The 22,224-nt window shown below is 41.2% G+C and overlaps 1 protein-coding gene across 1 annotated transcript in view; it reads left to right on the plus strand.

Moving 5' to 3' along the window:
- The window catches only part of LOC106849591 (glypican-5-like), a 322,712-nt gene that overhangs the window by 106,184 nt on the left and 194,304 nt on the right, over positions 1-22,224 (plus strand). Inside the window, exons 4-6 of the mRNA XM_014870294.2 lie at positions 3,432-3,562; positions 7,845-7,904; positions 9,360-9,485. Of these exons, the coding sequence (XP_014725780.2) occupies positions 3,432-3,562; positions 7,845-7,904; positions 9,360-9,485 (317 nt within the window). The remainder of the gene's footprint in view (positions 1-3,431; positions 3,563-7,844; positions 7,905-9,359; positions 9,486-22,224) is intronic.

The following is a 22,224-nucleotide window of genomic DNA, read 5'->3' on the forward strand; positions in this document are numbered from 1 at the left end:
TGGGGGTGGAATTTGTCAGAGCTGTTCTACAGAGCTGGGCTGGGGACAAACTGAGGGACAGAAACCTGCAGGCAAATGTGTCAGCATTTTAATAATAACAAGTCAAAGCCCAATCACTGGGAAAATCTTGTGTTTTAAAACACTAATCTGCCAGTTGCAAAATCAAAGAAAATTACTGTTCTCAACTAGTGAAAAGGTCTCCTGCTTTAGAGAGATAAGATTCTCTTGGTATCTAGAAGGGCATGACATTTTTCCCATGTTTGATTATATCAAATATATTAAATATGACCTCAATGTTTAAGGTTACTGAAGCTGTAAGAGTTCAAAAAGATTTTGGATGAGAATTTTTCCATTTATTTTGTTAAGCCTCTGTAATAATTGTAAATAGTCATTCTTTTAAATAATAAATAGTAAGAGGTAAAAAAATGTGTATATATATATATATATATATGATTCTGCTTTTCATTACCAAGAAGAATTCAGAGCTATGGCTAGAAAAACAGATATTTAAGAGGAATCATTGCTGTATAAGAAAAGAGCTTTAATATGATTGAAAACGTTAGGACTGTGGAACATGATTACTAATTGAGAAGATAAGGAGGCAGGAGGAATGCCAGGTTTAGCTGTAGGTGTTCACTGTTAGAAAACAGTGCTTGAATACCATGGCAGGGAAAAGCAGAATGACCTCAGGGTCCTGCCATTAGCAAGGCGTGATTTTCTGTCAGTTTGTAATTTAACATTAGCAGACTTCTTTTAAGTTGAAAAATCTAAGAAATGGGCTCAGCCATTCTTTATGTTGATTCCTGATTATTCCAAGTGCTAGACCTTGAAATCGGGGTAAGAGCTTTACAGTTCCAGTCCCCATTTGCAGGGGCACTGTTGTTGCTGTGGGTGGTGAGGCTTGAGTGATGAGCTCTGGGTTGAAGTGGCAGTGCCCGTAGGATGGGAGGGAAACTCTGTGCCCCTCCCTCCCTGTTCACACACAGGGAACTTGCAGCAGCACATTCCAGATGCAGCAGCTCCAGGAAACACCTTTTTGACTTTTTTATGGCGTGCCTCGTGCTTTTCAATTTACACACAACGTTATCTTATTTTTCATCAATGGCCCATCTAGAAGTTGAGATGGTTTTTCATACATGAGTATTTTTGTTTGTGCCATCAGTTTTGTGACTGCTCAAATTAGCTGGTCAAATTCAGGCTTTTCTTTTGTTTTATTTTTATTTATGTCAGAGACATGTGAAAATTAGTCGACATGAAAAAAAAAAAAAACAAAAGAAATTGAAAGCCAGGTTTCTATTTAACTCATTCAAAATCTGAAACAAATATTCCAAACAGGGATAACCCCCCAGCAGAGGCTGCTGGGACTGCCTGGCCTGGGAGCAGCTGGGGCAGCTGGACTGAGAAGAAAGGCACTGAAAAGCCTGTGTGACAAAAGAAGTGTGATTTTCTCTTTTGTATAACAGATAACTTTATTCTTAATGGAGTAGAACTGGTTAAAATTTTTCACTGAGGAGAAAATATTTTTTTCCTTCAAATAATGTGGTTTTGTTTGATATGCAGGAAACTGTTACTACTGCTTAAAAAGAAAGCCCTAAAGCATAGGTTTAGTATAGAAAATACTGAAACCTGGGCAATCTAAGGAGTCATTTCTAGAGTATCAAAAATTCAAATCAAAACAAAGTTGGTGTTTTCAGTTGGATGCTTAAACTGTTGAGTCACAACAGAAACGATGACTTAAATATCTTTGAATCTTCTTTCAGGAAAAACAAAAAGCTTGGAAGTTCTCCATTGCTTATGTGTATGAGAACCTCATTGCTTTTGCAAACCACTCTGATTTTAGTTGGTGAAAACTGTCTCAGATGCATAGTGACAAGATTGGAGGTGTATGTAATCTGAAGACATGAATTTTAGTGACATGATGTAATCTGAGATGGATTTAGCAGAGACCTATGCTGGGAATTGGGTCTGTGTGCTGTAGGAGACCTGGGAAGCCTGGGGTGGAGGGGAGAAAGCATCCTGTGCAGGAATGTGGTCCAGCTGTGTTATACCCTCTGTCCAGCTCCAGAGGCTTCAAAAGGCCTTTTTATTTTATATTTTCATTTGCAGAGTGAGGGTTTTTTCCTGTTTTAGAAGGGACTGACACAGACTATTTAATTTCTCAAAGTGGTGTTTTAAAACAATTCTGTGCTAGTCTCTGGTGAGACCAGACCAGTATAGTCAGTGTGGGGTGTTGAGTGAGGCAGCTGGCTCCCACCCTGGCTGCTGCAGATGGCTCAGGATTAATCCAGGATGTTCCCATTCAATTGCTGCAGTTTTAGCTTCTTCATAACATATTATACTGGAACTCATACAATAAAGCTGCCAGTAACTGTCATGCCTTCAGAGCTTCCAATTTCCCACATTGTTTGTCTGTTTGTTCAGAGGAGGATGACTTAGCTTCACATAGTTGTAGTTTTTCTGCAGGAAATGGGCTAAGGCAGAGAAAATTGTCCTGTGCTCTTGCTGACATCTGCATCATAGTGTGCACAGGGACAGATGTGGGCTGAAACACTCAGCAGACTCCTAAGGGTTCTAAAGATGCAGGGAAGTGCACAGAGCAGTGAAAATCCATCTGACCCTGGCTGGTCACTGAAAGAAGGGATCCCAAACCCACAGCTGTGTGGGATGGTGGGTTCTGTGGGATTCAGGTCATTGGTGGTACCATGCTCAGTAGGATTTCCTTTGTGGTTTCTTCGTGTTTGCTGAGGGATTTAAGTGTAGGTAAAACATGCCAGGTTTCTCATTTGTGGATTAGAAGGGAAGAGACTTGTCTTCCTGTTGTCACTTCAAGCTGTTACTGCAAATAAATGTGTCAGGATACAGGAGCAATGTCGGATCCACGGTGCAGAAAGGATAAACACAAGCTTCTTTTCTCCTGGACTGATACTAAATCCCTGTGAGAGGCTTTGGGAAGGGCAGTGAGGACTGAGTGATGTTATGTGGCCTGGTTAAAGGCTGGAAGAGTTGGTTATCTTCTGATTACAGGCCCCTTCAAACTCCAGATAGACTCTGCTCTTAATGCATGGGGCAGATGTTCCACCAAAATCCGGGCACTTTAAGCTCCAGGTATGTTTCTAAATAAAAGTTTAATTTGCCAATACTTCATCACTCAATACTTCAGCCTTGCCAAGTGTGCTGTAGTCCAGGGAGCCACTGAGAAATCCATGACTGCTCACTTCCTGGTGTTCTTTGCCCTGCCGTGGAATTTGGTCCTTCTTTGGCAAGGCATTTGTTTCCAGCTGCTTGAAGGAAGAATCCTTCCTCTCCTTCCTTTCTCTCACCCAGTGTCTCTGCAGTGAACACTGACTGAAAGGAACAGGCAGACTTCTGTGGGTTTCTAAATATTTCTTTTTCACTCACATCCCGTTTTCCTTTCCCTCCCTTTCCTGCAGGTCGATAAAGTGTGTGGACAGCCCAGACAGCAAGAAGGGAACCTGTCATCAGCCAATATTGTGCCAGTGAAGGAAGTGACTGAAACCCAGACATTTGTGATGGCTCACACCAGCCTGAACAATAAAAGAAGGTAACCCTAGGCTGCAGTTGTTTTGAAACAAGCCCTCAGCCTCATAATCTGTGCTCTTGGTTCTTTGCACTGTTAAAGCCAAAGCCCAGCTCTGTCACCTCCTGTGTGTGCTCTCCAGCCACTGCCATCACTGGCAGTCACACAGGTGACTCTGTGGCATCACATTGTGGGTCTCTCCAAGAAAGGCCAGACTTGGTATCATTGCTTAACACCAAGGTGTTCATCATTTCCAGAATCTTCCAGTGAAAATGGTGAAAGCTTTTCCTCAACAAAGTCTGAGAAAATGGATTTCCACAGCTCAGTCTAAAGTATTTAAAATGTAACTCCCCAGGTGTGTAAGGACACGAGCTTACCCATGGGTAGAAGTGGGAAGGAAGAAGGGCTGAGAAGGAAAGATTCATTTTCCCAACACCAAGTCAGTCCCTGGTTCCACTGGACTGGGCAGATAAGAGTGATAAGATCCTTTGGAATCTCCTTGATGTGTTACATCACAGAGAAGGAGCTGAAGGAGTTTTTAAGGCTTTTTGTGTCTGCCTTGGCTTCTGAGACACCTACAGCTGAGTCCTGCCACGGGCCTGGACAGCAGTATCCCTGCTCCCACATCTCCTGTGGTTTTCTGTCACTTCACCTTGTGTAGCTCCTGAATTGGCTTTCTGTACATTCTAGGAAAGGATTTTTTTTGCAATCCCACTCACAGTACACAGGTAGATGTCAGAGCAAACTGCCCCTAAACCCCCAGTGCCTGTTTCTGGCTGGCACGTTGTGTTCTGTGAGAGCACAGTTAATCTGCAACAAGCCACAGCAGTGCAGTCGTGCTGGGCTCACCTCTGTCCAAAAGCAGCACCAAAAGTGCCCAGGCAGCCTGTGTGTGTCTCTGTCTGTTGGATAAAGGGATGACAGCAATGCTGAAATGTCCACAGCTGGCTTCTGGAGTTTCACTTGTGAACATGAGATTGTTATCCATTTCTCTTTTAATTCTCAGCTTGCATGAATGGAACAAACACTGTTTTTAAAGATAAAAGTAATAACAGCAAGTGAAGTTTTCTGAGCTATACTGATAATTTTTAATCCTTTTGTAAATTAAAAGCAAACCATAACAGTTTGTGCTAGTGCTTGGAGTTAATCAATTTTTACCATGCAAATCAGAAAAAAGGAGCATTACAGAAATTAAATTAATAACTTGAGTGTAAAAATTGAAAGAACAGTTGTAGTACAATTATTGAAATGGGCTTTTAGCAGCACAGAGCCCTGGGCCATCTTCTGTGTGACTCACTGACTTGGCTGGGGCTTAACTAGCAGCCCAAAAGCCAGAATTGCCAACCTGTCAACAGGTGATCTCTTAAAAAGTTGCAGATTTGTGTCTTCAATGCCACGAAAGCAGCTCTTTCTCACCTGAGGATCTGCTTCCTCCCCTTCTCTACCATCTAGACTTACTTGGATATTGACCTTCTAAAATGTAAGGTTTGTAGATGGAAGAGAAAATAAACTCATGTGTTGTAAATTAGACAGTTTGCCAGAATTGGTCTGCACACCCAAAATTAATTTATCCAAAAATCTAAACTAAGTTCCTGCTTACATAATAAGCGTGAAAAATTGCTGAATTACAGTGTTGATAGGTATTGTGGAGAGCTTGTGCACCAAAAATGAATGATGGAAATATGCCATAAATAGTAAGAAGTGGAAAATTTGAATCCATTCTCCACAACTTCCTATAAAACACATGGCCTGAAGCTTGTACTTCTGCTTCTTGGAAACAATTGTGAAACCATAGAGTGAAAGACACAGTGATTGGCTGCATCACTGTGTTGTTCATTCTCCATCATTTAATCACATATGATATCAATAAAAATCAATTTAAGGTGATAAAAACCTCTAATACATGGGTAAAATAATTTCTGCAGTGGGTTGTGTAAAATGCACTTAGAGTGACAGAAAATTGCTTCAGAGGAACCAGATGATGAGAGTAATTACATGAATCTTTTGTGAAGCCCCTACTTCTGGTGATTTTAAGAAATGGAGAGCAGCAATGTGAGCTGTGTCAGTTCAGGTTCAAGGTCACCCTGGCCCTGCTGGGTCTGTCTGTAGGTGTGGGTAACAGACATTCTTCTAAATGATCATTAATTCAAGGGGAGTATGGAACACAATTGCAGCCTTTTAGAGTAAGGAAGAAATAAAGGAAGGAGTGAGCCAACACTCTCCAAGTAAACAGAAGAGCTGTGGCTCATTCCTTATGTATCAGAGCATTCCCAAGCTCAGAGAAGAACCTCTGTGGTTGGCACATCTGGAGGAGAAGCCACAATCAAGTGGCCTCTGCTCTCTTGTGTGCAGCCTGCTCAGAGCTGCCCTTCAGACCCCAGTGCCAGAGAGCTGCAGATGGATGTTTGCTCCAGAGCTGTTGGGTCTCTGCTAGCCCATGTGAAAAACCAGGCTCCTTTTCCAAGGAGTTGGAGAACCTCTGGTTTCAGCTGTGGACAGAGCCAGGGCTGCTGGTACAGGGCAAGTGGAGTTGTTAAATGGTGTCCCTTGGCCTGACATGGTTCTTAGGGGAAGGAGTTTGGGGTGTGGCTGGAGCCAGCCCTCCTCACCCTTCACTCTCCTGCACAGCCACATCTGCACAGAACAACTGGATCCTCTTTTGCAGTAGTTGAACCCTTTTCTCCTGCTCTTACTTTCATGAGTCCCTGGGAGATTTCCCATCTCTCTTGATTTTACTCTGCATTCCATTCCTGCATATTTTTTGTTATGCATCACTTAAATGTCAGGGACAATAATGAGAGAAGCTGAAACTTGACTTGCATGATCTTGCAGGAAACCATTTCCTATGATTAAACTGGAAAGCATAAAATTGATTATTATTTTTTTTTTACCATTACACATTCGTAGTCAGGGATTAACTGAAACTGGCAGTGTTGCTGCTGTAGTCATTTTTTAATGTGGAGGTTACTATAACATGTAATAGAGATGACAAGAAAATTGAAACCATATGATGGGACAGGGAATGTAAATGGCATGCACAGAATCTCAGTAAATTGGAATGTTATTGCTGAGTTCAGCACAAAGAACTGTTCTGCTCAGGGTCTGCTCTCCCAGCAAAGTTGAATACCTGCCTTATAGCATCTCTGCTCCATGGAACATTTCAAACCACTAAACAAACTGGTTACAGAGCTGTGTATAAAATGTGTTTAACAAAGAACTATAGCATATGAGGTCCCTGACTGGAGGAAGAAGGCTTTGAAATTATATTTTGTTGGGATTTCTTTATTGTGCCAAAAATTTACAGCTCTTTTATACATCTTAAAATCAACAATGTAGGAATTCCTTTGGGAATGTTTGAAGGCAATGATATCTATTTCGTTTAAAATAATCTATCTGTTGGGTCAGACATCACATGATTTTATTAGCATTTGAGTAATAAAGTGCTAGTACAAACCAGATAATGAATGTCAGATGTACGTGAACCACTGGCCAGGGCCAAAGTTTCAGCTGATCCAGATTCTGCCTGTTACAGATTGTGATTTTTGAGTGGCTGTGTTGGAATTCCTGCAGGCAGGTGCCCCTCACCTGAAGGTCAGTGCAGTCCCTCGTGTGCTGGGGCCATTGCTGCCATCAGCTCAGAGCTGTGGTGGCAGAGCTGCATCCTGACACCAAATAATCACCAGGTTATTTCCACACTTCTTCCTCCACTACAGCCTGAAAGTCTCTATCTCCAGTTTGGCAAAGTTGGGTGTTTTTTCAGTGGTGCAATGCCAGAACAGCAAAAAAGACCTGTATTTATATTATTTATTAACAGGCAGTAAATAGCTCATTGTACCAGAACATGAATGCTACTGGTTTGTATCCCCCTTCCCGTGGTTCTCATTCTAAACTGTTTGCCATTGTTTTCTTGTGCAGCTTCATGTATTTACAGTCCTTCCATTTGGTATCAGTTGCACTAAAATTTAAGTACCACTGAATTTATTTTCAGCTTTCTGCTGTGTGTGCTGCATTTGTAATTCTGCTCTTACTTGAAAATGATTGGGACAAGCAGTCTCAGTTGTACTTTTTTCCAGTATTGAATTGACATTTTTGATTGCATGTATACTTTGCAAAAATCTCATGATAATTTTCCTCCTTATTTATTTTCTTATATTGTCCTATGCATGTGCTTGATGACTTTTCTTTCAAATAATTTTTACTTTTCTCTTTTGTTTCTCATTTCTTTTCCTCATTTGCCTGAATTCCTGCTTCTCCCCTACTCACCAACCTCTCCTGATTGATGCTTATTCTCCCCGGCCTATTCCAGTTCTCTGCCTCTGAAAGCTTCAAAGAATGACAAATCAAGAAGTTTGAAAAAAATCTCTCGGTAAGAATGAAAACGAGGTGACATCCTTTGTTATCTCTGCACCTAGCTCATCTCCAACTGTAATCTAGGAGCTGGAATACTTCTGATTGCTCCTTTTACATTGTGGGCCACTGGGAAACTCTACATTTTCTCCCCTAGTGTGTTTAGTTTTATAGTGATGAAAAGTAAATATTTTCACTCAGTAAGACTGAGAATAGGACAGAGAATTCTGCATTTGCTGAGATACTGCTTTGAAATGTCAGAGCCCCACTCTGCTGAGAATGCAAAGGAGTTTAAACCTCTAGGGGTGAGCTGAGTAAGGCAAACTTCAGGCTCTGAAAAGGATGCTGGTTTCCTCCTTCAAAGAAGACTGATTTAGAAGCTGTGAAATCTTTAGAATTTTTGTGTTTCCTTTTGGAACTGATCCTCTTAGGTTGTTCTGCCAGGCAACCTTTACTCTAGAAATACTCAGAGCTCATGTTTGTACGTTGGTAGTCAAGAGGTAGAAATGTTGATTACCTCTTTGTAAGCCCCCAAATTCCTGCTTTTTTCTTTGCTTTAAATCCCAGCTTTCCTGCTCTGTTAGGCTCAGTTAGTTTCTTAGGAGCATTTGATGACTGATTTATCTAGAGCAGGATTTCATCACGGAGGGTCAATGGGATGGTTAAACACTTCTGAGGAAGTATAGAGATGGTTTTATATATGTGGGGAGAGATGAGCAGCGCCCCAGGCTCGCAGGGACAGGTATTTCCCAGAGGATCTGGTGTTGTGGGAAGCACCTGTTGCTGCTGAGGAGTGCTGAATGCTGACTGCTTTGTGCTGAGCTGCACCCAGCTGTACCCCAGGGACCCCTCCAGTGCCTGCCAGGCTGAAACCCTGCAAAGCACAGCAGGTGCTGTGGCCTCCCCAGTGGAGCTCTGGGACAAGCTGAGAGCTCAGTGATAGCTCTGGCTCAGCCTGTGTCCTGAGTCTTGTTCTCCATAGCTGTAACATTCCAAACACGAGCTTCTAAAACACTGCAGCAGGGCCATTCCTCATCCTGAAATCCTCTCAGTTGTGTGCTGAATTAACACTTGTTTTGTTCGTTTGTTTCATGGCTACCTCAGCCAGGAATGTATTATAGGAATAATCAGATTATAAAAGAGGTAGCAGTTTGCCCTCGAGGCATTTTTCCATACACATTCATCAGAAATACACTGTCTTTCATGATGATGTTTTCTCAGTGTTTTTTAATCTGTTTATAAAGTGTAGGTGTAGCCTTTTTTCAGATTTAGTGAGATACATGTTAAGACCATGTGTTAAAAGTAAAGTAAGTAAAATTGGATGATCTATAAGGAGTAAAAATACACTAAAAATAGCAATTAATTCAGACTTCTTGTTTTCTGAAGTGTTGATGTGGTGGAGGGTCGGGCTGGCAGGGGGTTTTAGTGCTCAGTTTCCTGTTGTGTTGTTAAATGTGCTCTTCCTGCATTGCAGAGAGTTCATCAATTACATGAAGCGCTCCCGGACCTTTTATGCCTCTCTAGCAGAAAGGCTCTGCGATGGAGACCTGGTGATGAGAGACAGCTCGACCTGCTGGAATGGAGAGGATGTTGTGGAAAGGTAAAGTCATCAGTGCAAATTTGCTCTAATGGTGCAAAAGGTGTCTTCACATCCTTCTGATGGCTCAGCAGCATTCTGAGACACTGTTGTAGGCACTCTGTAGGGTCAAAAGACCTTTGCAGTTTCTCAGCTAATTATTTTTCCCCTCTGTATTTTATCAGTGCCTTTCCCATCACCCCTTACACTCTAAACTGGAATATACACTTGCATTTCCATGAGCTAAACTTGTTGCTGTCATTTCTTTCACTCTGTATAACATGAGGCAATATCACCCTGAGGAGAAAAGAGATTTTTAGAACACAACTGTATGTTTGCTATCACTGTCAAAGGATACAGCAGATTTTGTAGGGAGAGCTGGTTGGAAGTGTGCCAGTGAAGGTTCTCCAAAATATTTCTTTTTGTCAAATCAGAGAAGTTTCATGGGATTATGTTGGCTTTCACGATGTTTCTTTTTGAAGTGGATTTTGTGGTCTGTAGCAGTTATAAAAGATGAAGTTCTAGCATTCTGTTTTCTTGCTTTAAAACAATTTTCATGGTCACAAGTTGTTTTATAGGAACTTACTGAATAATTCCAACATAAAGCAAAGATGTGACACTTACTGTCTGTCCCATTAATGGGGTTCTGACTCCCACATAGCTCTGTTGAGTTTTCTTATGTATAAATAACTTCAGCTTAATTACAGGTGAGCTATATAGAGATAAATGCATGTCTAACACAGCCAAAAGTAGCTTCAATATTTCTATATATATGTTGTCATTAGAAATTAATTGTAGGGCATATGTTTGAAGATTTTGGCAACAAAGCAATATTCCAAATGCTGATTGCAATTCTGGTTGAAGTTTTTACTATAAAAGTAATAGAGGGGAAACAGGAAGAATATCAGTATTTCTAATCAGTATTTCCATATCAGAATCTTTTTGTGACAGAATCTGTTTGTGACATGTTGCTGGATGCACAGTTAACTTCTAGAGCAAACAACTTTCTGGCCAAAAGAAAAACAAGAAAAGGCAAGCAAACCAATCCAAACATTTTCTGTATCAGTTTCCTGGGTAGGGGGAAAAAGGGGGAAGGAAAGTTACTTTTAATTTTTATCTTACTTTGTTTAAAAAAACCCCAAACCACTCAAATTACTGATATACATGTTTTGGAAAGGCATGAAGGGGAAAGCTGTTGTTACTTTGTCAGTCAGTAACTTTATCAGAGCTGGAGACACATGAAAAAGTTTCAGGTTTGAAAGGGATGGGAAGCTGGGAAAAGTAGCAGGGAAGAGACTTAGCAAGATCTCTTATGTGTTGAATTAGAAAGGAGAAATAAAGGAAAAAGGAAACCTAAACAACCCACCCCCAAAGGTGACAGCAGCAAAAAACCCAACCCCACCACCAAACCTAGATACATGTCTGCAGTTAACATATTAAATGGGCAAAATGGAAAACAAAAAGGTTAAATTCATGTGTTTAATCAGACAGCTATAGATAGATAGCTAAAGAATATAAAATATATAAATATTGTAGATTTATATATTCTCTCCCAGTGTTGGTTGCCTTTCAGAGGAGGGCAGCCTGCAGTGCCACAGCAGCACACACAGATCTCCTGCTTGCTGGCACATTCTGCTCCTTTCTCCACCTGTTTGATGGGCTGGGCTTGTCACAGCTGTCCCCACGTGGGACATAAACCTGTCCTGGTGGTGCCTGAAGATGCATTCCTCTGCTCCTTCTGCTCTCCCAGGGCATTAAATAGCAGCAGCAGTAAACAGCTCTGAACTCCAACCAGAGCCTCTTTATTGGCTGTGGATCAGCAGATAGATCACCCTGCTGGGGCTGGGTGAACTCGAGTTTAGGGTTACTGGGGCTCTGGGGCTGGCACAGCTGCAGCTCCTGTTTCTTCCACACTCCTTGCATTTCACAGTGCTGCTGGAAAGCTGAGCATTATTTCTGCTCTGTGCTAACTGGAACACCAGCTCTTCAGGAAAAACAAACTGGAGCTTTAAAAACAATTGGACACATAAATGCAGCCTAAAACAATAGGAAATGATTACTCAGAAATGAGGCTCCTGCATTCAGTTGGTAGAGAGGGCACTTGAGGTCTGATAAACAGGATTAGAGCTGTACCTTTTTATTTTTAGTTTAGTTCTTTGGATTGGGTTTTGTCGTGTTTAAATTACTGCATTTGCAGGAAAAAGAAGTTTGAGCTGCCAGTTAAATACACCATAAAAAGAGATTCCCACTGGTTTGGGACTATGCCTCTGGCCTGCTCTTCAGAGAACAGGAAGAGATGGCTTTGCTAGGAATCCTCCAGTGTCAGTTCAGGACAAAATTAGAAATACTTGCACCAGGAGTACTTTCTTTTAATTGCTCTTTTGAGCATCTTGTCCTGAAGCAAGACTTCATGTAAGAAATCATCCATGCACTAATTAATTAATTGATGAATAATTAAACAGCTTAATGATTGTTGAGCTATAGCCATTTCTAACTTGGATGCTACACAAAACTGTTGGATCAGAAGATAAAACATTGATTTGATATTTGGAGTGAAGAAAGAAAAACCATTCTGAAAATCACTCTAGGGAGTTTTGTGTTTGTTGCCTCACCATTTCAAGAGGAAATTTTCTGAGTAAATGCCAGTTAGCTCAATCTGAAATATCATTGGTGATGGTAGAAGTAGAAAGATTCTGCTGGTCAGACACAGCTTTCCAGGGCACAGGTGTCTCCTCAGGTGTGCAGGGCTGGATTTCAGCTGCTCTGAATGGGGCAGACTTCGAGGTTGGTGTTGCATAAACATTTGAGGATGCTAAAGTCCTCATTCCCCTTTCACCATATCTGTTGTGCTTTTGTAGTGCTGTGAGGACTGAAAAGGTAAAAATACACACTCCTGTCACTGCAGTGTGTAAATGTATAAATACACACTCCTGTCACTGCAGTGTATAAATGTATAAATACACACTCCTGTCACTGCAGTGTATAAATGTATAAATACACACTCCTGTCACTGCAGTGTGTAAATGTATAAATACACACTCCTGTCACTGCAGTGTATAAATGTATAAATACACACTCCTGTCACTGCAGTGTGTAAATGTATGAATGCACACTCCTGTCACTGCAGTGTGTAAATGTATAAATACACACTCCTGTCACTGCAGTGTATAAATGTATGAATGCACACTCCTGTCACTGCAGTGTGTAAATGTATGAATGCACACTCCTGTCACTGCAGTGTGTAAATGTATAAATACACACTCCTGTCACTGCAGTGTATAAATGTATGAATGCACACTCCTGTCACTGCAGTGTGTAAATGTATGAATGCACACTCCTGTCACTGCAGTGTGTAAATGTATGAATGCACACTCCTGTCACTGCAGTGTGTAAATGTATAAATACACACTCCTGTCACTGCAGTGTGTAAATGTATGAATGCACACTCCTGTCACTGCAGTGTGTAAATGTATAAATACACACTCCTGTCACTGCAGTGTATAAATGTATAAATACACACTCCTGTCACTGCAGTGTATGAATGCACACTCCTGTCACTGCAGTGTGTAAATGTATGAATGCACACTCCTGTCACTGCAGTGTGTAAATGTATGAATGCACACTCCTGTCACTGCAGTGTATGGGTTTGATGTGTAGTACCCCGATTTTGTGGGGGACAGGGGAGGAGATGTTTTACAGCAGCTGTTCTTCTCCCTGAGTCCCTTTCTCAGGCAGCTTCAGCTGTAGGGTTAAAAACTTGGACATGTAAATGGTTTTTAAACCACGTTACCTGGAGCAGAGAAGAAGGATGTTCTGTAACAGCCAGTGGGGGCTCACACTTCTTTCCTTCCTTCTCTCCTTCGTTCCTTACCTTGTTTTTGTTGGGATTTTGCAGAGTGGGGGGACTAGGGGACTCCTGTCCATGATCCTGAACAGACCATGCCATGGCTTGTTGGGCTCTCAGGGCCTGTGAGAGCTGGCTGAGGGAGGAAGTGGCAAATCACAGTGACTTTTTCTCAGAATGTGTTCCTTTAGAGACTTTCAGTTTTTATGAGTTTAGCACTTTCATTGTCCCCTTTCTTATTTCCTTAGGCTCTAGCAAGCAGCCATCTGGATATGGAAAACACAGATAATCATTTATCCTCAGCATACTTAAAGCATGTTAAACTTCCACTGTTCTCATGCCATCAGTGTAAGCAATTTCTAGAGAAATTGTGACTGTAAACTATCTAAAAAGTGCTGTCTCTCTTTTTGCAGTATTTTTCAAGTTTTGGGGTATTTTCCAGGACTTAGGATATTTTGTTGGGTTTTTGTTCCTTTCTTGCTCACCACAAATTTCAAAAAGGTCAAGGCATGTCTTCACTGACCCATGTTGGAAAAAAGGTGTGAAGAAAAGTGACAGAAGTCAGTGATGTTTATCCATGGTATCTAACCCATAGATACTTCTGTCACACATTTGGCTGGATTTCATCTTTGTAAGATAAAAACTGATAGGTCTGTATGCTTAAAAGCTTTATTTTTGTTGGTGGTGATGTGGGGTTTGTTTATTTGGTTTGGTTTTTGTTTTAAATGCAGTTGTTAAGGAAAGACAATTTTAAGTATTTCAGTCCTGGAAACTCAACAGATTGATCTCAGTGTAGGCATTTCATTAAATGTAATTAATGTGCCAGCTATTGGGGGAAAATTTAACCCCAGGAAGGAGCAATGTGTTGAATTATCCAGCCCCAGCTCCAGATGAGAAGCAAATATGAGTCAGGAGGAAACTTTTGTATGAAAGCACAGAGGGAGCCAGGAGCAAGCTGTGGGCTCTTCACTGGCACACAAAGAGCACAGGAAGCTGACTGAAGGCTGGAGGAGCTCACCCAGGTCTGACAGAATGATTTGTGTCCTCCTGGCCTGCAGTGCTGAGGGGTTTGGATGACAGATCCTGGTGCTCAGGCTGGGTTTGGGGTCACTTGAGGAACTCTGCTGGCAGCCTCACCAAACCTTTTACAGTTCAGCCTCGAGGAGAAGCACAAAATTAACTTCCAATATTTTGCTGCTGCTCTCCAAAGATGGGTTTTTTTCCACTTTTTGTTTTCAAATTGCATTTTGGGTTGTGTTCTGTGCATGGTATGGTTACAGATGACTCTGATCTGGTGAATGCAGTGCTCTGGATTGACTCCTGGAGACCCCATGCCCCACTGGCATGGCTGGGTGGGAATGACCTGGCTGTTGGGAACAGTCCTGCTGTGACATCACAATCTCATCTCCCTTGCAGTGACAGACTCCTTTCTTTGTAGTTAATACTGTTACTGTGATATCTCCAGGCAATTGAAGTGGATGGATTAGGTCAGTAGTTGAAAAACATTTCTGTAATGCAGATGGACATTTGACTTGCAAAGGCATTTTTTTGACATTGCAGCACTCAACATTTTCTTTCAGCTTGAGGGACTTGAATACAAGTAATTAATACTTGATTTCAGAGTTTCTTGGGAGAAACCTCTGGATTTGGTATCTACTCAATGTCTACTTTACTCCTTTGAACAGAATTCACAAAAGAATAAATCTTGTCATCCAGTCACCAGCTTGCTCCAGTGGGACAGCATTTTTCAGATGCAATTTAACAGGGATTAATTTGATACTGTCATAATATCTCTTTGATTTTGGCAAGTTTGGGATATTTTTTATTGAATAAGGATTGATGGACAGGTACTGTTTCTTTTGTATGCTTTTTTATTACTATTCAGAAGGAAAGAACACCCCTTATTTAGTCAGAAAACTGAAACTTTCCAATTAAAATACTACAGTAATAATATAGTAGTGCTTCAATCATTGAAACTCTTCTAACATAAACAATCCAGACATGGTTAAAGTCTATGGAAAATCTCCAAGATAAAGTTTATTTTCTTGTGCAGAGTCCAACAGAGTGACTTTATACCCTATTCCTCTTAGGGAAGGTCACACTCAAAGTCCTATTGAAAAGATAGAAAGTGAAAGTCTTATCTGATCCTGATCTGTCTTAGCCAATGATTCTTCCTGGAGGGAAGAAAAATTAATTTTCTTTCATTTGCAGTAGATATGCAATACAGCAATATAAACAAGAAGGATAAATCCTATCAAAGCCTGGAGATATTGGACTGAAAATGTATTCTTCAGAATCTCAGTTAAATGAGATATCAGTAAGAGTGTTTTTAATACTGATACACCCAATCCTTTCTCCTAAAACTATTGGGTAGGTTTGGAAGCGTGGTGCCTTTGTCTCTTGGATGAAAAGGATTCCCATATGATATTTGGCTTTTGGTATTTTTCAGAACATTGAATTTTGGACATTATTTCAAGTTGAAATTGAAGACTTAAAAGTAACAGTGCATTAAAAAAAGTAATTAGAAGTGGATTTTCTCATTTTCCTTTCGTAGCCCTGTGTCTCAACAGTGATGAAAACAGCATTTGTAGACTCTATGGAACGAGCAGGTCAATGGAAAAAAACCCAATGCATTAAATTCTCTTTGAAGCAGGAATCAGTCAGTATTTTAACACAGCTGATCCAATAATTAATTCTGTATTTTTCAAGCAGAAGGGAATTATGTGAGGAAGGTGTTGCTGAGATAAAAGCTGTAGTTGCTTAAATGCAAATCTTTTAGTGGAAATACAAAAAAATCTCTGCATAGTTCTCCAGCCTTCCTCCCACCCTGGTGCCTTGTTCAGTGGAATCTCTCTCTGTGTGAAATAATTTAGATGTATGTTGAAATATATATATATAAGCAAACCTGGCAGTTTGTTGCAGGATTTCCTGTGCTAGGAGGATGATCTTGATGTAAACTGTCATGAAGTTAAATTAGGCCTTCAGGTTGGTTTTATTTGTGTTACAGGTCCTTTGTATCTAAAGGGTGGAGGAGCAATCAGTTCCTGCTACTCTCCAAGCCTTAAGTGCCAAAAGACACAGAATAATCTCCTTTTTGCTGGTTTGTATTCCCTGTTTAGGCTTGGGGTAGGTGCTGGGAAGTGTGATGTGTGTGTGATTTAACACTTCCAGCTGCAGCCACCTTAGAGAAATTGCTGGGCCAAGGCAGCACAGCTCCAGAGCTGGAGCTGGAGTCCGGGAGAGGCATTTGTATTTTATTTAACTGGTTTTCACCATGTTGATTCATTGAAATGAGGAAAAAAAAAATCTAGATTCTGACTTGGAAGGCTGAAGAGTCTCCCAGGTTGACAAGAAAACTGTTGTGCTGTGGGGAAATTGTCACACTCTGCTGCTGGAGCTGCTCTGGGTGTGAGGGATACAATGAGGGATAAAACATTTTCCACTCTATTATTGTCACTTTAAATGAAGAGATGGGAATACTATTGTGCTAAAGATGATTCAGAATGCATCAGACTCCAGGTCCTGAGATTTAGAGAAGCAAGAATTCAGCCATAGCCAATGTAGTCAGGGGTTTCTTCATTACAAGGCCATGTATAACATTTTGATCCAATAGAAAGTTGCTATGAAGTTTATTTTGTTTTTCTGACCTATCACCTTTACTTAATTCTGCCACATTGCCTATACTTTTGTGCAGTGAACTATTGTCACACATACACACATATGCTTCTATTCTAACACTAAACTGCTAGCTAACCCTCTACAATTACATTGCCACACTATCAAATTCTTTACCATCCTATCTAATACCAATTCTTACTTATTTAAGGCATATTCTTACTTACAGCTGTAGAAACATAAGCCTATAATTTTTCTGCTTAATATCTGTGTACTTCTATTTTTACACCAATCCAAGCTTCTTCCAAGGCTGCAAATGAAACCCTTCAGTATCTGTGGAAGTTTCTACCTTTGTTTCCCACCCTGCCCCACTGAAGGGTGCTCAGTGTGCAGCTCTGCACTTGGGGCTGGCTGGGCTATAAACCTCACCTTTAGTAAGTGAGGCTGTGGAGTGGACTGGCCTTATTGTCCTGTGTGAAAGGTTTTGTGTTTTCCCCACACACAGAACAGGTGAACCTCTGAAACGCTGATATTTTTGGTAGAATAAACCCCACACTGCAGCCTCTTTCCAGCCCCAAACTGACCTCCCAGTAACACGGGGTTATCTCAGCATGTTTGCTGACTCCAGGAGGATTCAGAGCCAAGGCTTGTGGTTAGAGGCAGATTTGCCCAGATCAGATGAGTAGACACAAAGCTTGACAAACGTTAAGTATCATTTAAAAACAGTTTAATTTATACATGGTTTATCCCACAGCCTCTCAGTATTATTGACACAAACCCCTCTGGCTGGCACTGTCCCTGTCCCTGCCTGCTGTGCACTTTCTCTGACCTCCCCAGTAATGCTTTCTAGAACAGATGAGCTGTTCTGTGCTGAGAGCTGCTGCTTTACACACAGCCACAGAAAGAGCCCAGAGGATTGATGGGAATAAAGAAAACAGGAGCCCTGATGGAACTTTTGCCTTGTTCAGCTGATGAGTCAAACCTGAGCCTCTCCTGCTCTGTCCAGAGTCTCTTGCCAGCTCAGCTGAGTGCTGAGGGTGAGCTGTGATTACATTTTCAAAGTATTTTCTCACCCACGGTGCTTCCAGAGATCTTGACCAAGTAAGATCTATCAATAACCCAGCAGCTCTTTATATTGATCAGTTAAGAAACAGAAATGGCATCCAACTTGTCAAAGTGATTGCTGCAAATATTTCACAACTTAGTAACTGTCTGGCTCATCTCTGTGTTATTCAGAATAAAAAAGTACAAATCTGAAATTACCAACACCATTTTTTTCCATGTACTAGATTTAAATTAATTGCTTAGAACACTTAAGTGGGGAGTATTACATCTTTCTCAGTTTTCTGCTGCACTTATTTTCTTCTTCATCTGGATTTGTGTTTCTTTATTCTTTGCTTTACTTGGTGTAGAAATAATTCTGTAGAGGTGTTCCTGGCAGCCCTACTCACTTGAGCTTTGCTTTGGTTAGAGAGGAGGGAACGTGGGGTCTGCAAACATCTTGGTGTCTTTGTTGGCAGCACTTACTGTAGAAACATTTGAAATGTTCTTGAAAGTCGTGCTGGTTCTGGAAAAGCAAATTTGAGCAGGATGAAAACTTTTCAAAGCTGTATTTAAAAACCAACAAAACCCCTCCTCTCTTACTTTCTAGGTCAAAAGGCATCACTAGAGCTTTCCTGAATATGAAAGAATTTTCAAGACTGTTGGTAAATTTACTTCATTCTTTGAGCAGAATGTTGTCAAGTAATTATCTGTAGAAGAGTTTATTGCTTTGTAAACTCTTCTGACATGAATGCTGTCCTTTAATTAGAATAAATAGAGTTGAACATTGAAGTGCATGTTGGAGAAATGTGAAAGATCAGGAGTCTTTTTTTAATGAAAATTGGTCCAATATTGCAGATAGCTTAGGAGGCTCTGACAAACATCACGACCTGAAGAGACAGAGTTGGTGATAAAGGCCCAGCTCTGACTCGCCTGTGATTCCTTACTTACTGCAGTAATGCCATTTCAAAGCATATTTTAAGTAAAAAATGAATAGTTGAGAGTGAATTATTAAAACTCTCGACTGAACAGAGGATCTAACTTTGCCTTTCAGCTCACGGATTCAGCCTTGGACAAATGAGTTTTGCAGTGAATAATATAATGTGACAGTGATCTGGATTGTGACCTCATGATTTTCCCAGGGTCATTGTCCAGATAATAATAATTTATAAACACATTTATTTACAGATAATATTTATCTGTAAATATTCAGTTATTATTGCTGTTCATACCCAGGACTTGGCAGTTTACTTCCACCGAAGAATTTGGGGAATGATTTGAACAATATGTTTGTGAAAACTTAATGTAAAAAAGGCAAATCATCACTTCTGTTTTTAATAAATATGCCATTTCCACATACAGAATTTTAAATCAAGTTATGTATTCCTTCCCCAGTTGTGGGAGTCCTTTCAAATTCCTTGTACTAAACTGCTTGGGACAAACACTGTAAGTTAACTTGAAAAACACAATGTTCAGTGTTAACCTGTAACCTTGACAGGCTCTTTGTCTAAAATCAGAATTTCACCTGGTTTACTTCAGGAGCATGGAGATAGGCTTGAGTTTTGAGACTCAGCATCAGTAGGCTTATTCTAAGGAAATGCATTTAAAATGTTATCCCTGAAGTACTAAGGAAATTCAGTGTACATATTGGGATTTTGAGCACACATCAGGAGATTGGATTTCACTAAGGAAAACCAGCAGATCTTCCAGTACCTTGAATGTCTGTGGTTGATTTGTGATAGGGGAGTCTTCATTAGCTAATTGGAAAATGCTTCAGCTAAAGCAAGACGAGAAGTGATACAGTGCTGCAAAAGCACCTGGGGCCAAACCAAAACCAACTGCAGTTTTATTTTGTGTTCTGGCAGAGGCAGGACAGTCCAGCACAGCCAGTGGGATGTAGCACACTGCTGGGGTTACTGCAGTATTTCCCAGATCTCCTCAACCTCCTACCAATGTGCAGGAGAAGAAATGCCACCAAAACCTCTAGCAGACTCAATAGTAAGAAAAGAAAAAGGAACAACTGGAATCTAACAGTGTTTCAATCACAGCTTCTCTTTAGCTGTATTTGCAGTACCTGGAATACAGAACTGGCATCCTTTAATTGTTTTAATTTCAATAGAACTGTGCCATTTTAAACCAGAGACACATTTGATCCGTGGTAATTGATTGCTTCTCGTGGCCATGTCCCTTGGGGACAGACTGCTCTGCTTGGGTGGCTGCACTACCTGAGAATGTAGGAAAGGCTTTTTTCTGTCTAAAAAGCCTTTTCAATAGATTTCCAAATACAGCAGTATGCTCTAAAATTCCAGGTGAAGTGCTACAGACCAAATGTCTTCTACAAAACCCTCTGCTGATTCCTTGTCTGTTGCCTTGGCTTAGCTCTGTGTTACTCACTGTGTAACACAGGAAAAAAATTGAGTATCATCTAACATTCAGTACTTTTAATTTTAAAGCCTATTTGGGTAACTGCCTGTGAGAGTTTTCATCAGAATGTAAGGTGAGATAGAACTAAACCCAGAAGAATGGACACTTCTGTGTAGTGTTACCATGGCAGGGATAGTTTTACAAAAGTTCAGGTATATTCAAGCACATCTGTTTCCCTGGCATTGCTGGCTCCTCGTGGGGATACTCTGACACCTTGTCTGCTTTTATTGAAGGTAGAGGCTGGGTGAGTTTATTTGCAGCTGGACTGCAAGGAGAAAGGATTGAGGGCTTTGCTGCGTGGTGTCAGCTCACCCAAGGTGTTTGAGTGAGTGTTACAGACCTTGCTCTTTAGGGAGAACTTAACTATAAGGGAGAGACAATAAAAGGAAAAGTTGTAATTCAGAGATTTCTATGGCAAATTAAGAGTGAAGATCATGGCAAACAGCAAATCCTGTGCTGTGCTGAAGTGTGACTCTGCTAGCAGCCTGTCCATGGTTTGGGTGTGAAGGCTCAGCTCCAGCAATCCCTCCAAGAGTTTGTCAGGCTGCATTGCACCTCTGTAGTGTTCATGGCAACGTGGCTCAGGTGTGCCAGAAAGAGCTGGAGCTGGCCCCACATGTGCAGAAAGCACAAGGGCACATGTCATGGTCGTGTTGCTCCAGAAGCCCCGGGCTCAGAAGGGCAGGGTTTGATAAGCTGAAGTAACATGAAATGGCACTGATGTCCTGGCACTGATGTTCTGAGCTTAGGAGGTTGAGTTCTGTTCTTACTGCAAAGCACCAGGGCTGTCTGGGACTCTGCAGTGTAACTGCTGTCCTTGGTGTCAGACAGGCAGAGTTGGAGAAAGCCAGGCCTTTTGGGGACAGAATGCCCCAATGCTTAGGGATGTTTGCTTTCCAGAAGCACAGCCCTCCTGAAAGGCTGAGTGGCCACAGTCTGTGCTACAGAAACAGCAAAGTGCTCTCTTACCTGGAGGAATGAATTCTGTCAATGAAAGTCTTTGCAAAGACTGATCTTTCTAAGCCTGATCTCTAAGTTTTGTTTCAGTTTTGGGTGACTCCTGACAATCTCTGGTGGCTTTGGGAAGGGAATTACTTCCCATCCCACCCTAAGCATCTGTCAGGAGCAGGCCAGGGTGCATTACAGGTGAAACCTCTGCATTCCTGTAGAAACCACCGTGTTGCTGTTGGTCCCAGCCCCAGCTGCTCCTGAAGCCCTTCCAGCTGAGCCCTGAGCTGGGAGCATTCCTGGGGAAGGGTCCATGCAGCAATGTCTGTGCCTGCTGAGCTCCAAATGCATCCCCTGTGCTGGGGGTGTCCCTGCCTGGCACCCACTGGCCAGTGCTGCCTCCTCAGCAGGGCTTGGGGATATAAAAAAACCAGAGTTCTCTGATGGAACCTGAATATTTAAAACTTTCTGCCGTACTACTTTCAGCTATGTGGAACTAATGCAGCTTTTGCTGATCAAAACCACAGGAAAAATTTTCTGGCTGATTCTGTAGGGCTGGTCTGGCCCATATTTTTCTTCCTAAAGATAAAGAACTACCCAAATGATTTTTTTTTTTTCATTCAATAACTAGACTCTTACAGCTGAGAATTCAGGTTTAATTACAAACTATATTGGGCTGTTAGCTGTGTTTTAATCCCTTCCATTTTAATTCTTGAAAATCCATTTAATAATGCATTCTCTTGAGTTTCTTTGTTACTCTTTTATTAGCAATGAATTCTCTGTAGAAAGCCTTTTCAGTAGATTTCCAAATACAGCAATATGTTCTAAAATTCCAGGTGAAGTGCTACAGACTAAATGTCCTCTAGAAAACCCTCTGCTGATTCCTTGTCT

Source organism: Sturnus vulgaris, chromosome 10 (genome assembly GCF_052056855.1).
Source record: "Sturnus vulgaris isolate bStuVul1 chromosome 10, bStuVul1.hap1, whole genome shotgun sequence".
NCBI classification, from domain to species: Eukaryota; Metazoa; Chordata; class Aves; order Passeriformes; family Sturnidae; genus Sturnus; species Sturnus vulgaris.